This window comes from Acanthisitta chloris, unplaced genomic scaffold (assembly GCF_000695815.1).
Source record: "Acanthisitta chloris isolate BGI_N310 unplaced genomic scaffold, ASM69581v1 scaffold2745, whole genome shotgun sequence".
Taxonomy (NCBI): domain Eukaryota; kingdom Metazoa; phylum Chordata; class Aves; order Passeriformes; family Acanthisittidae; genus Acanthisitta; species Acanthisitta chloris.
Genome location: NW_008672977.1, coordinates 48,588 through 62,126, shown reverse-complemented (window position 1 = coordinate 62,126; position 13,539 = coordinate 48,588). Strand labels below are relative to the sequence as shown.

The 13,539-nt window shown below is 37.9% G+C and overlaps 1 protein-coding gene across 2 annotated transcripts in view; it reads right to left on the bottom strand.

Annotated features, from left to right (window-relative positions):
* VPS41 (vacuolar protein sorting 41 homolog (S. cerevisiae)) overlaps nucleotides 1–13,539 on the bottom strand; it is an 83,861-nt gene that overhangs the window by 22,796 nt on the left and 47,526 nt on the right. For both annotated transcript variants that reach the window (XM_009074718.1, XM_009074719.1), the window contains 6 exons: nucleotides 12,996–13,093; nucleotides 10,474–10,603; nucleotides 8,698–8,813; nucleotides 7,083–7,139; nucleotides 4,682–4,743; nucleotides 3,755–3,836 (listed from right to left, as the gene is read on the bottom strand). In XM_009074718.1, the coding sequence (XP_009072966.1) occupies nucleotides 3,755–3,836; nucleotides 4,682–4,743; nucleotides 7,083–7,139; nucleotides 8,698–8,813; nucleotides 10,474–10,603; nucleotides 12,996–13,093 (545 nt within the window). The remainder of the gene's footprint in view (nucleotides 1–3,754; nucleotides 3,837–4,681; nucleotides 4,744–7,082; nucleotides 7,140–8,697; nucleotides 8,814–10,473; nucleotides 10,604–12,995; nucleotides 13,094–13,539) is intronic.

Here is a 13,539-nt window from a genome sequence, read left to right as displayed (position 1 = left end):
TTTAGAAAATAAAACCCATAAAAGATCCCTCTTCTTTTGAAGAATATTTTCAAAATTCATTTTGTCAAGTTTTGGTATTGTAAAAAGGTATAAGGATTCATTAGCTGAAAAATGTGTACTATTGATTTATGACTTACTGTGAGGTCACTATATTTCATGAAGAGTTATATTTTGCCAGCTATTTTTACATATCCAAATGAAAATTAATTTGAGAATATATCTCTCCATGGAAAGGGTGAAGGCATGTGATCTGTTGCTCTACAGAAGGTGTTAAGGAATTGCATTCTGGCAGGCAGGAGACAAGAACCTGCCAAAATAAATCAGCTTATACCCTAGAACTTCAGCACAGCATCTCATTAGCACTATTATTTCATGCAACTTGAGGCCAAGATTATTGCCACCTGCCAAAATAAATCCTACTGCTACCAACAGTGTGGGGACTTTGGGGTTTGTAGCTGAAGGACCAACAGTGATGAAATTCCTCCAAACGCTCAGAGATGTTGACTGTTGCCCACTACTGGCACATGGTACAGTAGCATTTTGTTACTGAAATAGCTTGAACAAAGCAGGAGAAATAACATCTCTCTACATTTTTTTCACTTTTACAGACAGCAACAACTATTCACAACAAATTATAGTATTTAAATCAAAACAATTGCCTAAGTTACATATTTCACTAAAGTCTTCCATCTGTAGGTGAGAAAGGAGGTACAAAGATCAATAAAAAAAAGCATTGGTAATGACTTTGCAAAAATTAAAAGTTCATTGCTTACAGGAGACCTCTCCCCATGCTGTTTGAGCTTAGCCAGTCTTTGAAACATAGTGCTGCCAACATCAGCTCCTATCATCTGCCACAGAATTTAATAGTTAACTCAGGGCACAGTCTTGCCAGCTGCCCTGGGGAATCATATTCTTGACCCCCTCATGAAAGGACTCTGCTGACCATAAAGAAAGCAAGCTGGACATCAGTTGGAAACTCAAAGGTAGAGGACAATCTCCAACGGCTGTTTTCATTCCACATTCTACCTTCCTGTCACCTCCGAAATGAACAGCCTCCCCCAACAGACTGTTGCCACTCTTGGCTGTGGTTCACCTGCACAGTGAGATGTGGAGCAGTGCAGTTGCCTTGTTTTGTGGGAGCCAGGTTGCCACGGGAAGGAAATCTCTCCTGCCCCAAGTGCCACTGCTCTGAAGGAAAAGCAGAGCCACCTCCTGAGGTCTGGTGACCACTCTCAGCAAAGACCAAGAAGCATCCAAGTTATTTTTAAGGCTAGGCACAACCCACGCTGGAGGTTACAAACTCTTCCTATTTTATCATTTTAGGCTGCAGTTAAGGAGGTCAGACAAAAAAAGCTTCAGAATCAGGATGCCTTTGTATCAATATCTGAACCACATGGGAAAAGTGACTTATAAAAAAAAGGGATACTATACACAGAAATAGTTTCTTCTTAAGAGTTACTTTCAGACTTTTCATCAATAGGTATAAGGATGAGTTATACACAAGAAAGCCCATATAAAAGTTGACATGATATAGCCTAAACCATTTCACCAATAAGCCCAAACCACAATTATTCAGTCCTCAAACCTATAAGATGAAAGAGGCTGTCTGGATAGTGCTGCTCTGTGCTATGCCCACTAAAGTCAGGTGTAGTCTTTCAAGGGTCCTCTAGCCAACATTTTGGTCATTAAAACACTAGCTGATCATCCTGCACCCCTGCTGAGAGTTACTGCTCTCACACAGAGTAAACAGAATGGAACATAACATATCCCTCATGCCACAATTCTTCCTTGGAAATACACCTTCCTCAGCTGTTTGAGCCAAGACATTGGATTTTATACTGAAGTGACTTCAGCACAAGCATGTACCTCCCTCCAGCCAGCCCTGCTGGAGGAGGAGAGGAACAGACCATTGCAAGGCTCTAAAGTCTTGAAACTGCCATAACAAGGTTTGCTAGAGGACATTCACTGAAGACATGAGAGACACCAAGATACCAAAATGCAACCTTTGGCAACCAAACAGGACTGTTTAGTACAGAACATTCAAAGTCCCCCTAAGCCCACAAGCAAACAACACACTCACTCCACAGGTTTTGACATTGGGGTGTCATTAATTAGTCCCTCTGCAGGAAGGACTAATTAATTTAGTTTTACTTTCACCTTAGTAACTGATAAATCATGTTAGATTGGAAACGTCAGATTTCAAGCAACCACTTATATGCAGTGCAAATTCTTTTAAGAAAATTCCACTTTGAAATACACTCTGTCTCCAAATCTCAGTCTCCTCATTAGGGCTTAAAGCCATTGTAGCCCAGTTACAATATCATGTTTAATATCAGCTGGTTGGGTAAATAGGCCAAAATTCCAAATAGCATACAAGCGATCCCAAGGATTATAAGCAGCCCTTCATTTAGATCTGTTTTAACTTAGTTCATCCTTTCTGATCCTCTTCAGGAACTTGGGAAAATAATGTGTGAGTGAAAGTGTAAAATAAGGCAGGTATCTTCTAGAACTGCAACTTGAAGCTGAGTAATGTAATGAACTGCATCTTATGTTTTCTAAGTCAGAATTCTTGAGCCTAAGCCGTAAGAAGAAAAAGAAAAAATTCTAAAGACTGGAAACAACTAACTGTTTAGAAAGGTCATAATTTAGCAGAGATGTTTCTGCAGTAAACCTGCAAATAATTTTATATTTTACAGTCTGCTGGATGACATAAGTAAAGACCAGACAAACATCCCTTCCAGACACTTGCATCTAAAAAACAAAATAAACCCAAAAGGACTGAGAAGTAGTGCATTAAAATTTCACCTGTACCTGCACTCAGGTCTTTTACTGGATTGAAAAAAAAGGAAACAGAAACATGGGATTTCATCTTCCAAGCAGGCAAAGAATGCACCGAACCACTAAGAACTCATACAAAAGGCAAGGCTTTTCTTGCACTGGAGTGGCTCTAAAGCAGAAGTCAGACATTTCTGAAAATAGCAATGCTGAAACACTTTTTCTCTGTGAGCAGAATTAAACAGTTCAAACCCAGCAAGGGACTGTATGCTGTGAGATCTTAATAATAAGTCCTTTTTGGCTCATTGAATTTGAATAGGAAGACATAAAATCCAGAAGTAAATGTACACGTGTTACCAAAGGGAGTGTGCATAATGTTTTCTACTGGTTTAGCATATGTCCTGGGCAATTTATTAACTGAGAATCTCAGATTAAATGTGTACTGATATGCTAGCTGGTTTGTGACCAGGTAAAACACAAGACAGGGCAGACTCCTCCTCTTTCTTGCCACCTTTTCTAGCACATGGCATATATCTTTGCTGTTGCTTTGCAATTCTTTGACACTTTCAGTTGTGTATCTCTTGCAAGGGACCTGGATCTTCCAGAATGACTGGCACCCACAGAGACTATTTTCCTTAAGAGTCGGGGTAGGATTTTAATGATATACTGGAAATGGATGAAAAGTAAATGGGAAAGATGTATTTAACTGCGAGGATCTTTGCAAGTAAAGGCCTTTGGGGGTGGGTCTTTCACTTGGAGGCTGTCAACAAGTTAAAGATAGGTAGCTGAGTGCCTGGACATGCTAGGCCTCCAACCCTAGGCATGCTTACATATACATATCAATCTGAAAGACACATGTCTAGAAACTACCAGAGATCTGGGGCAGGAATACCACAACAGGGCCATTAAATGTGATGTTTAGACACTTGGTAAGTACAGCATGCAAATTATTTGAATGCAGACACAGACATTAACTCACCTTAAGCTGACCTATTTCTTTAAACTTGTAAACTTCAAATTCCCAGAGTTCTGTGTTTTTGCCAAGAATTTTCTGGCACTTACTGGAAGGGAGATAAACAGGGAGAGAACAAAAGTAGGTGCAGAGAATAACAGAAATGTGACAGCATTACTGCAAGGATTCCTTTCTTCTTTCTTCTCCCTATCATGACACTTAAAAAAGTGACTTATTTTGGCAATCACTGGCAACTTTAAGCAGAGTATGCTAGGTACTCCTCCTTTCAGATCTTACAATTTTGTTGCATTCAAGAGGACTAACTGCTTATTATGCATTCACTCTTAGTGATTAGGGTCCTATTAGCTTTTAGAGAATCATAGTATGGTTTGGGTTGGATGGGACCTTAAACATCATCTAGTTCTAATCCCCATGCCACGGGCAGAGCTCAATCAGCTTTATGAGTGAAGTTTTTAAAAATCAGCTGAAAAAAGTCGAGCACTTAAAAAGATATGCTTATGCACATGAAAATACAAGTTATTTCTGATCCTCACTTTAGATACCCTATTTGACATTTTTGTTTATATCCATGTAACAACAAATTATTTCATGATGGACTTACATGCAATGACACACTAAGAAACCTAGACTATCAAAATTCAAAGAAAACCTCAGTTTTGAAAATATAGCGTGACTGAAAAATCAAGGCTGACTTTCTAAAATATGTATGTCTCAATTCCAGTTAAACTTAATGTTTACAGTAACTTTTGGGTCACTACATGCAAGAAAATATAAGGCACAGTAATACATGTCTATGTTTTGAAACTTCAGAAACTCCAGAACACACAGAAAATCAACCTCCACAAATACTTTAGAATCAATAATTTGTTTTTACTTTTTCCCCATACACAGACACACTTTAGCCAGAAAATAAAATCTTTAATACTAGATTACCGAGCAGCCAGGTCATACTCTCCTTTCTCCACTAGGTGATTGATGTAGGCTAAGCCAATGTCCTAAAGGGAATAAAAATAAAGAAGTAGTTATAAAAAGTGAACTACTTGACTACCACAATAACTACCATAACAGCAGTGCATACAGCTGGAAAGTCAAGCACCAGGCTCTAAGTGGACCCTCTGATTCTCCTTTCTAAGAGAGAAACAAAATAATTGTGTAGACCACTCACAGGTTCAAACTAAGGTGCACTTTTAAATAATTCTCATAACCACATTGATGCTGAGAAGACTGTGATACCTCTCCATAGTAAGGATTATTCAAAACACATAGTTTATCTTTCAGAGGTTGCATTAATTAGTTATAAAAGAAAAATGCCAGCCACTCTATGAGACACAGTTTTTGTCAACACAGTTTGTGGTATGTGGGGGGAGGGTGGAGAGGGGGAAGTTGAGTATATAAATCCTAATGCTGCTCAATAAAGCACAGGAATTACTGAGAACTTAGCAAGATTATCAGGTATTATTACATATTACTAAATTTCCCTTCTTAGAAGCTTATCACACAGGTCAGTTATAAAATTATTCTGGTAGGCATTTCATAGACATAAAAATTTTGGTACAGGCCTTCTACAAAATCTCAACACTGGTGTCCATGTTAACACAAACCAGTGTACTTACTGTATAACTTAAGAACCACAACACTAAAAGCACATTGTTTCTAGAAAAAAAAAGAAAAAAAGAATAAAAAAGAAAAAAGGAAAAAAAGAAAAATCAAAGCTGTACAATGAAAAAGAAGTCCTTGTTTCCGATAAAAATAAACATTTGAGACTTCTGAGGCACAGTATTTTTTGATCAATGTCAAGGACTGTGTTGACTGGAACAGAATATGAACAGAGGTTTCCAACAACTTCAACTGGTCAATCTATGAGAAAGTTAAGGAAAGGAAGTGCACGTACACATTTCATTCCACTATAGGAACCACCTTTGTATTTTCAGCTTCATCAGTCTCAAGAATGAAGACTTCTGGAAGCCTCTTTCTCCTGTGGACCAGCTCCCCAGTGAGCAGAGATGATGTATGAGGAAAGGAGCTGTAGATCTGTGGTTTTTTAGGACCTCTGCATTCTGCACAAGAGGTGCAGAGGAGCAGGGATAATTACTGCAATCTAAAAGATCCCCAAGAACACCAGATTCGTCAGGTGGCATGAGTGTGGTATCATTTGGCAGTAAGAGCGTGAGCAGTTTTAAATCCCTGTACCTCTAATCCTTCACTTAGGGCTTGATGTCAACATTTTTCCTCTCAACACACTCCATGTTTTTTGCATTAGAGAACAACCTCTCAAAAACTGTGCTTGTATTTCACTGAATTTCATCCTGTTTTGCAGAGCAAATTTCTGCAAACTGAAAGAAAAGCTGTGAGGGTTTTCAGTTTGTTTTGTTTTTTGTTTGGCTGGTTTTGGTTTGGGGTTTTTTTTTCCCCCTCCTAATATATTGCCAGGACCTCTTTTAACAATTCTTTACATTCCCTGCAAGGGTCACAGAGCAGCTGTTATAAGTGCAAACTCTGTGACAGGTGATGGCATGTCATTAGATTTTGATTCAACCCCTGGGCTATACAAGAAGAAAAGATTTTACGACATACCAATAAACAGTATGCATATTGCATCAGTAATCTGGCTAAGAAATAGACACATCTTCTATCACTTCCTACAAACCTCAATTTTAAGCAGCAGCAGTATGAATGAAATACGAATGTGTTTATACTGAGGTCAATTTAAACAAAAACAAACTAAGCAAGCTAAAATTAGGGATGCTTTTGTGGCTCTTAAATAGCCCCCCTCTTTTGTCTTGCACATCAATACTCCTTGTCCCTCTGTGAATGGGACTAATAAACATGGGAAATAACTGTAAGTGAGAAAAGTAGCTTAACTATGTAAAATGAGAATTGGAAAGCAGCATGAAAGAGCTAGATCTGAAACTGCAACTGAATTTCAATAGTATTTTAAAGATCTTCTAATTGCACCTCTTGCCAAAACCCTGTCACATGTACAAGGTAAAAGTTAAATATGACACTCCCAACCAATCTCTGATAGTGCAATAATGTGTGTTACTTGAAGCAACAGCAAATTTAATACAAAAGTAAAAGGAAACAAAAACAATCAGACAAAATGGAATTATCTTCTTTTTAATGCCAATAACAACATCATAAAATCCAGATCCTTTCATGTTTCACAGACTAACATTCCTGTTCTGCCACTGAAACCAAGAAACTGAATGCTAGTTGGACTATCCCTAACACTTATTGTCTGGTGTCATATAGAACAGGGAATCTTTTCGTTGCATCTCTCAGCATTCTAAAATAAAGCAGATATTTTGTTTTGAATAGAAATTTTGAGACTTACCAAAATCTTGTGCTTTTTAATGGTCTTCTGACTGATCTCAGCTGCCATCAAAGCTTCCTATATTCAAAATGAGAAAACAGATATGCTAGCCAAATACACAAACTTTCTATACAGAAAGCTCTAGAAATGTATAAATCACCTGTTTTTTCAGAGTAGGGTGTATGAAGCACTAGAATTTTTAATGTCACAGTTGAATGAACAGCTTTGAATTCATACTCACACAAAAGCAGTCATCGAAAGACAAAACTACTTTCGTTTCCATCTGGGTTCACTCATTACTATATTAGGATCAAATTCCAAGATTACAACAAAACAGACAATGCAATTGCATTGGATCTTTTTCAAACGAGAACCCTTCACTACCAAAACCTGTGAAAAGTATCATCACAAAAAGAAGTGGGGGAAGGCTACCTTCCAGTTCCTCAGCACAAAACTCTTCTCCAGTCAGACTGATTTATATTTAAGTGTCATTTGCTGCTCTTCTGCTTCTTTTGAAGGTACAGAAACAAAGCTGGCACTTTTACAAATAAATATAAAACCTTTAACAATCATAACACACAAGCTATCTACTACCTTGAATGGCTTTCATAAAAGCACACGCACAGCTGTCACTTGCAAATTACTGGAGTCTTCAGGGACCAAATGCTGTGATTTACATAAATTGCAAAACTGCACTCATCATACAAGTTTGCCATTCAGATGCAAAAGCATCCACAGGGATTTAAACAAATCTGCATGGAAATAGCATGATTGTATTAAACGGAATACATGCTGAATGGCATTTCCACATTTTTTTTCCTTATAATGGGTGCCCAACAAATAACAAATAAGGAAGAATTTTCAAGTTTATGCATTGTAACAAGTGTTCTTAGTCAATAACTGCATGACATTAGAATTCAGAACACTGGGTGCATGTTGATATGATACATAAGAATTTATTATTGGTTTAGGTGTTTAAATAAACACACTTAAACACATCAATATTTACACAACCAAATACTGAGCTGTTGTTTTGCAACGGAGCTGTATAGCCTTGTCTTTTAATATTGGCTCTGCTTTTTTTGTGAGCAACACTACTTTCATCATGAATAGCTACAGTTTGAGCTCATAGTATTTTACATTTAAAAGCTTCAACACCCTAGGTAAGTAACATGGAGCAACCACAGTACCCTAACACAAACACTTTGTTCAACAGTGGAAGCACTATGGAATAGGAAAAATGTCGTATTGCCCACCAAGATCATTTTCCTTCCCTCTTTAGTTGGGATAGACCTAGGAAAATATCCACATAGCTCATCAGTTAACTGTTCTGCTGCTTTAAAGCAAAAAAACCAGCTTTAATAATTTTCAGTGACTGCTAATACATTTAATCTCTTATGATGGAAACAGTATTCACAACATCTAATTTAGGTACCTCACATGGGTGAAATTCTGATTAGTTGCTTCAGGAGTAAGACTAACTCTATAGAGAGATGGAGAGATTTATAGCTAACTCCCACCCTTTACAACTATCTAGTCAATGACTCTAGGACAAAAACTATCCAAACCAAATAACCTAATGAAGTTCATCATCCTACTCTATTTCCAAACCAGGAAAGAATGATGCAAAAATTACTTCATATTTCTTCTTTTCAAGCAGCCAGTCAATGTGGTCATCTTGGTCCCGCTCTTTAGCCACAACCACATCTCTTGGGCTGATGATATAAAAAAGCGATTCACCTTCCGAATACTCTGCAAATGCATACACAGTTTTATTATTATTATATTTTCCTTAAGTAAAGCTCTGCTTTTTAGTACACCCTTGAGGGGAATTTCAAAAGAGGAAATGCAAGGAAGACAGTAAGGCTACTCCTGCAGAACATGCTTGTTTGGGAAGCTGTATTCTCCAATAAATAAAAGCTGGTTTAAATGGCAAAATATCTTTCAAAAAATCACTACAGCTTATTGCAAATTCTGATTCATCCACTAAGTGTAAACTTTATGATGGTTTAGAACCCATTATTATACTTTTAGAGGACTATTACACTACACAGCCTGCAATAAACTTATCCTCCCCATCAAGGTCAAGGCCATCAAAAGCATAAATGATAGATGCCATAACCCCTGGGGACACAGCACATCATTACTGCAATGCATTTGCAATGCTATAAGTTAAGGTTGTATGTATCATGCATTTGCTTATATCATAAGCCTTTATTTTTGAGTAAGCGCAAACAAAAAGTACTTCGAGGTAAAATCAAACACAGAAGATGAATAGTTCTGAATAGTTATCATTTCCACAGAACCCATGAATATTTTGTAGGTACAGGAAAGAACACCCCCCATCCTTTATCTGTATCTATAAACACATACTACAACTGCACTCCTGAAGTGATCAGCAATTCATAAAATGATGCTTGACTTATAGCCATCCAAGACTTGGCAGATTAACTAGAATATTCATAAAGCATAAAAGTACAACTGTGGACATCAATGTTCTGCTTTAGGACAGGTATAAAGAAATCCCAATTCTATTGATAGCAGCACAGATGTTTTGGAGATCAGGAGGAGATATAATGTATTTCTAGTGGCTTAAGGGCATAGATGTGCCAAAGCCTATGATTTGAAGCATGCTGCCAGAGAAGATGCTTAAAATTCAGATTCATGGATTTTAAAAGACAGAAGGAATGTTTCTGTATAATACAGGTTGCATAATCTTCACCAAGGAATTCTGCATCAGCTTTGCCATGCATTTTTCTGAACTACAACACATATATCAGAAAACTATCCCATCTTTAAAAGATGGCATATGTTATGCCAGGGCTTAATCTCCCTGCTTGTTACGTAATCAAACTTAGATGGAACCTGCCAAAATCCAGTTTCTATTCACTTCATTTTACCATTCTGGGGTCTGTTATATACTGACAGCTTTGTCAGTACGAGGGAGCTAAATATCAGTGTGCCCCTTTTAGGTTGATCCAGATGCATCTTACTATTGAAATGATATTTTTCCATCTTTCTCTCTAAAGCAGCTTTTCCAGACACTGTGCCACTCGTTTCACTATTCCTTTGTGCAAGAAGAGCTTCTATGGATCACATGTTGAATGTGAATATGAATCCATCAAAGATACTGCCTTCCATGATACTGGACATTAAATGAGATATGTATTTCTGCCTTCCCCCATTGTGTTTGACTAAATAGATGGCATCAAAGCCATGATATTTAAATACACACAATTGTTTTCTTTCATGCAACTGGTTCTCGTGGATTTCCACTCTACACTTCAGTGACATAAGCAGTTACAGTTATTTGAGATGACATAAAAATGAAAAATGAGGCTAAGGCCTCCCAAATCAAGTCTTTTTTAAACAAAGCGTGAAAATAAAACAAAACAATATTATGAACACCTACCTAAATGATAATCTCGACATTCATTTTCCTGAAATCCTCGTACTGTTAGTGCATCAGACGAGATCTCTTCACAGGACTCAGAAAGGGGTTGTACAATATCCAGTCTAGGTCTTGCACAGCACTCCACTTCCTAGAAAAACAACATCTTAGTTGCATCTTACATGATTTACATTACCGATGCCAACTGATGGTCATCTACAAACAAGGCTGAAATTCAACAGCTGCAAACATTCACAAAGATGCAGTACTTGGCATTGGGTAGTCAGCTGTGAATCATACAAGTTGCAAAGCTGTGCTCCATAGGACAGCTGTACTTGCACCTGAAACTCATAGAAAAGTTATTCCTACTCCTGGTTTGCTTCCCTTGAAGAGATCAGTGCAGAGAACAAGATTTAGACAATACATAGGTCTAACCCTTCCCCTGAGTTTGCTCACTATTTTTCTGCTCTTGGTCACAGAAACTTTCTGGCCTATCACAGATGGTCATCTGTGATTGATTCAGCAAGCAACAAAATTATTTAGGATGCATTCTCAGCTGGGCTCATGTCCTAAAGGACAGAGCTCTTTGAGTCAATGACATTCTGGTATCAAGATGAACTTGGTTTTTTTTCAGCTGGTGTTTGCATTTTAAGCACCCAGCAGCAGTAGGGAATAAAAAATCTGAGAATAATACAAAACCCTTGCTGTGCTGATGAACTTAGAGTAACATGAACTTTCAGATGCACTGTAGGTGGTTATGGCAAGATGACACAATGGATTTTCATGTTCTGTCCAAGGGAAGCTGCTGTCTTCAAATAGCTGTACTTTCAATTAAGCCAAGGTCCAAGCCAATCCTATAATTTCTACTTCAGGCTGTGAATTACGATAAAATACAGAATGAAAGAGCAAGGACTCATAGAAAGTGGATTTACACAGCTCTAACCTACCCATTTGGCAGTAGCACCACCTGGGTCTTTTCTCAATGTAACTGTTCCACAAAAAAAAAGGAAGGAAAACCTTTCAAAGCAAGTCATGAGTTCAATTCTGATCCAATTTGTAACAAATTGGAAGCTGTTGCTTGAATGCTGTGAAATTGAGTGTAGGAAGAGCAGTGTTCCTTACAACCCAACAGCATTTGTAGTGAGCAGCACTTCTGCAAGCTCAGGCAGCTCAGGCTCCACAGAGCCAAGACATTGACAAAGGAGTTCCCACCACACCAGAGCACAGACACAGTGTCAGTCAGATTCAATTGTACTTTTGTTCTTTCTACAGTTCCCTAGAGAACAACAAAGTTATCAAAGTCCACTATTTAGGGTTTGTTTAAAAGGCTAATTAAAAGCAAATACACAAAAACCCCACTCCTCTTTCCTATGTTCTACTATCATTGTATCACCTAAAATTCCCTTTTCATCTTTCTTTCCAGAAGCAATTAAAATTACTTTAACCTTTATCATACACTATCTCCTATACACTAGCTCCTTTTCCGTGCTACCTTTTCATTAACAGTGGCTTCCCAATTTCCTTGCTCCCTAGCATTTCAACCCACCTTCTCCTCCCCCTTCCTTATCCCATTTGTTTGCTTTCCTTTCACTGACTCTCCTTCACTGGAAGACTACTGTGCTGACTCTCTTGGGAAACACTGCTGTGACATTATTTTTCTCCTTAATATAAATAAAGAAATAATAATCTTACATCCTGCAGTAGAACTAGAAGCTAACCCTATTGATTTCAGCAGGCTCGAGCATTTGTTTGAACCTACAGCATTTCATTGCCTAGCAACCTGTGCACCCAGTTACTTAAGGTTACTATGGTGATGGTTGTCTAATGCAGACATACTATCAAAGAGATGATCAAGAGCATCTGCCATCCTCACACTGCAACTTCAAGGATTCCCTCCACTGCCTTGCCTTTTATTTGGCAATATGAAATAAATGTCGGAGACAGACATGGCACTTTCCTGTGCACAGTAAAAACGGCTGACATGAATTCTAATTTCTACCTCTCTACACACGAATCTGATCTGGGTGCACAGAACTAAAGATCTTGGAAGGAAGGGAGACAATGACTGCACTTGCTCGCAATCACGTATTCCACCCTGCAGCAACTCTTATTGCTCAAGTTCATCAACTTCACTATTCTCATTTCTTCTGAGATGCAGTGTCAGCAAGCTCCTCTTAGGGCTAAACAAGATTCTTCATTCCTTCTGGTGCAGAAACAGCAGGAAGAAAGAGAGAAAATGAGAGAAAAAGAGAAGGGAGGAAAAAAAGGAAGGAAAAGTTAGTGAGAAGGACTATTTAGAGACCTTCTCTGCCTTCTGCAAAAAATAAAGGAACCCAAATGTGATTTCTGAAAGGTAGGTACATTAAGTCTTCAACATCACCTCCACTAACCTTGTATTATAGGTCAGACAAGTTTCAAGCACTGTTGACTACCAACAGACTACAAATTTTGTCTCAGATAATCATATCTGCTTGACTAATTTAAGGCCCAACTCGCAGGGCAAATTAGTGTTCTGAAGAAACTCTAAGACAGAAAAAAGTTACCGTTTTTTCAGAGATCTCCTTAACATATGAAAGTATAACTAGCTGGTCACAGATAGGTGCAAGTCCACTGATGTAGAATTCAGTGTCGAACTGGAAAACTGAAATACAGGAAAGACAACAGAGTTAAAAAATTAATGTGCATGAACTACTCCTTAAGAAAAATATGCAATTGATTTTCAGTGACAATCAACAGCATGCAGCAGCACTTCAGAGAAATGAAGTCTCAATACATCTATCAAACCCAGAGACCTCCCAGTTGGATCAGATGAAATATTACATTTAACAGATTAAATTACATTAAAGCTTGCATGAAGAAATGGTTGTGCTCCAGGATATGCTAGAGACGAAACATTTGAAATGAATGTTCAGCCTGATTTTCAGTAATCACTTTGAAAAAGGAAGCAAACCCAAAACCAATAAAATAGGCAATAAATAGTACAACTTCATTGGTTTGCATATTCACAGCAGGTTCATGTGGCCGTAAGAGAATTGCACCTGCTATATCTATTGGCATGATATATGAAAACACAAAGACCATCATTTG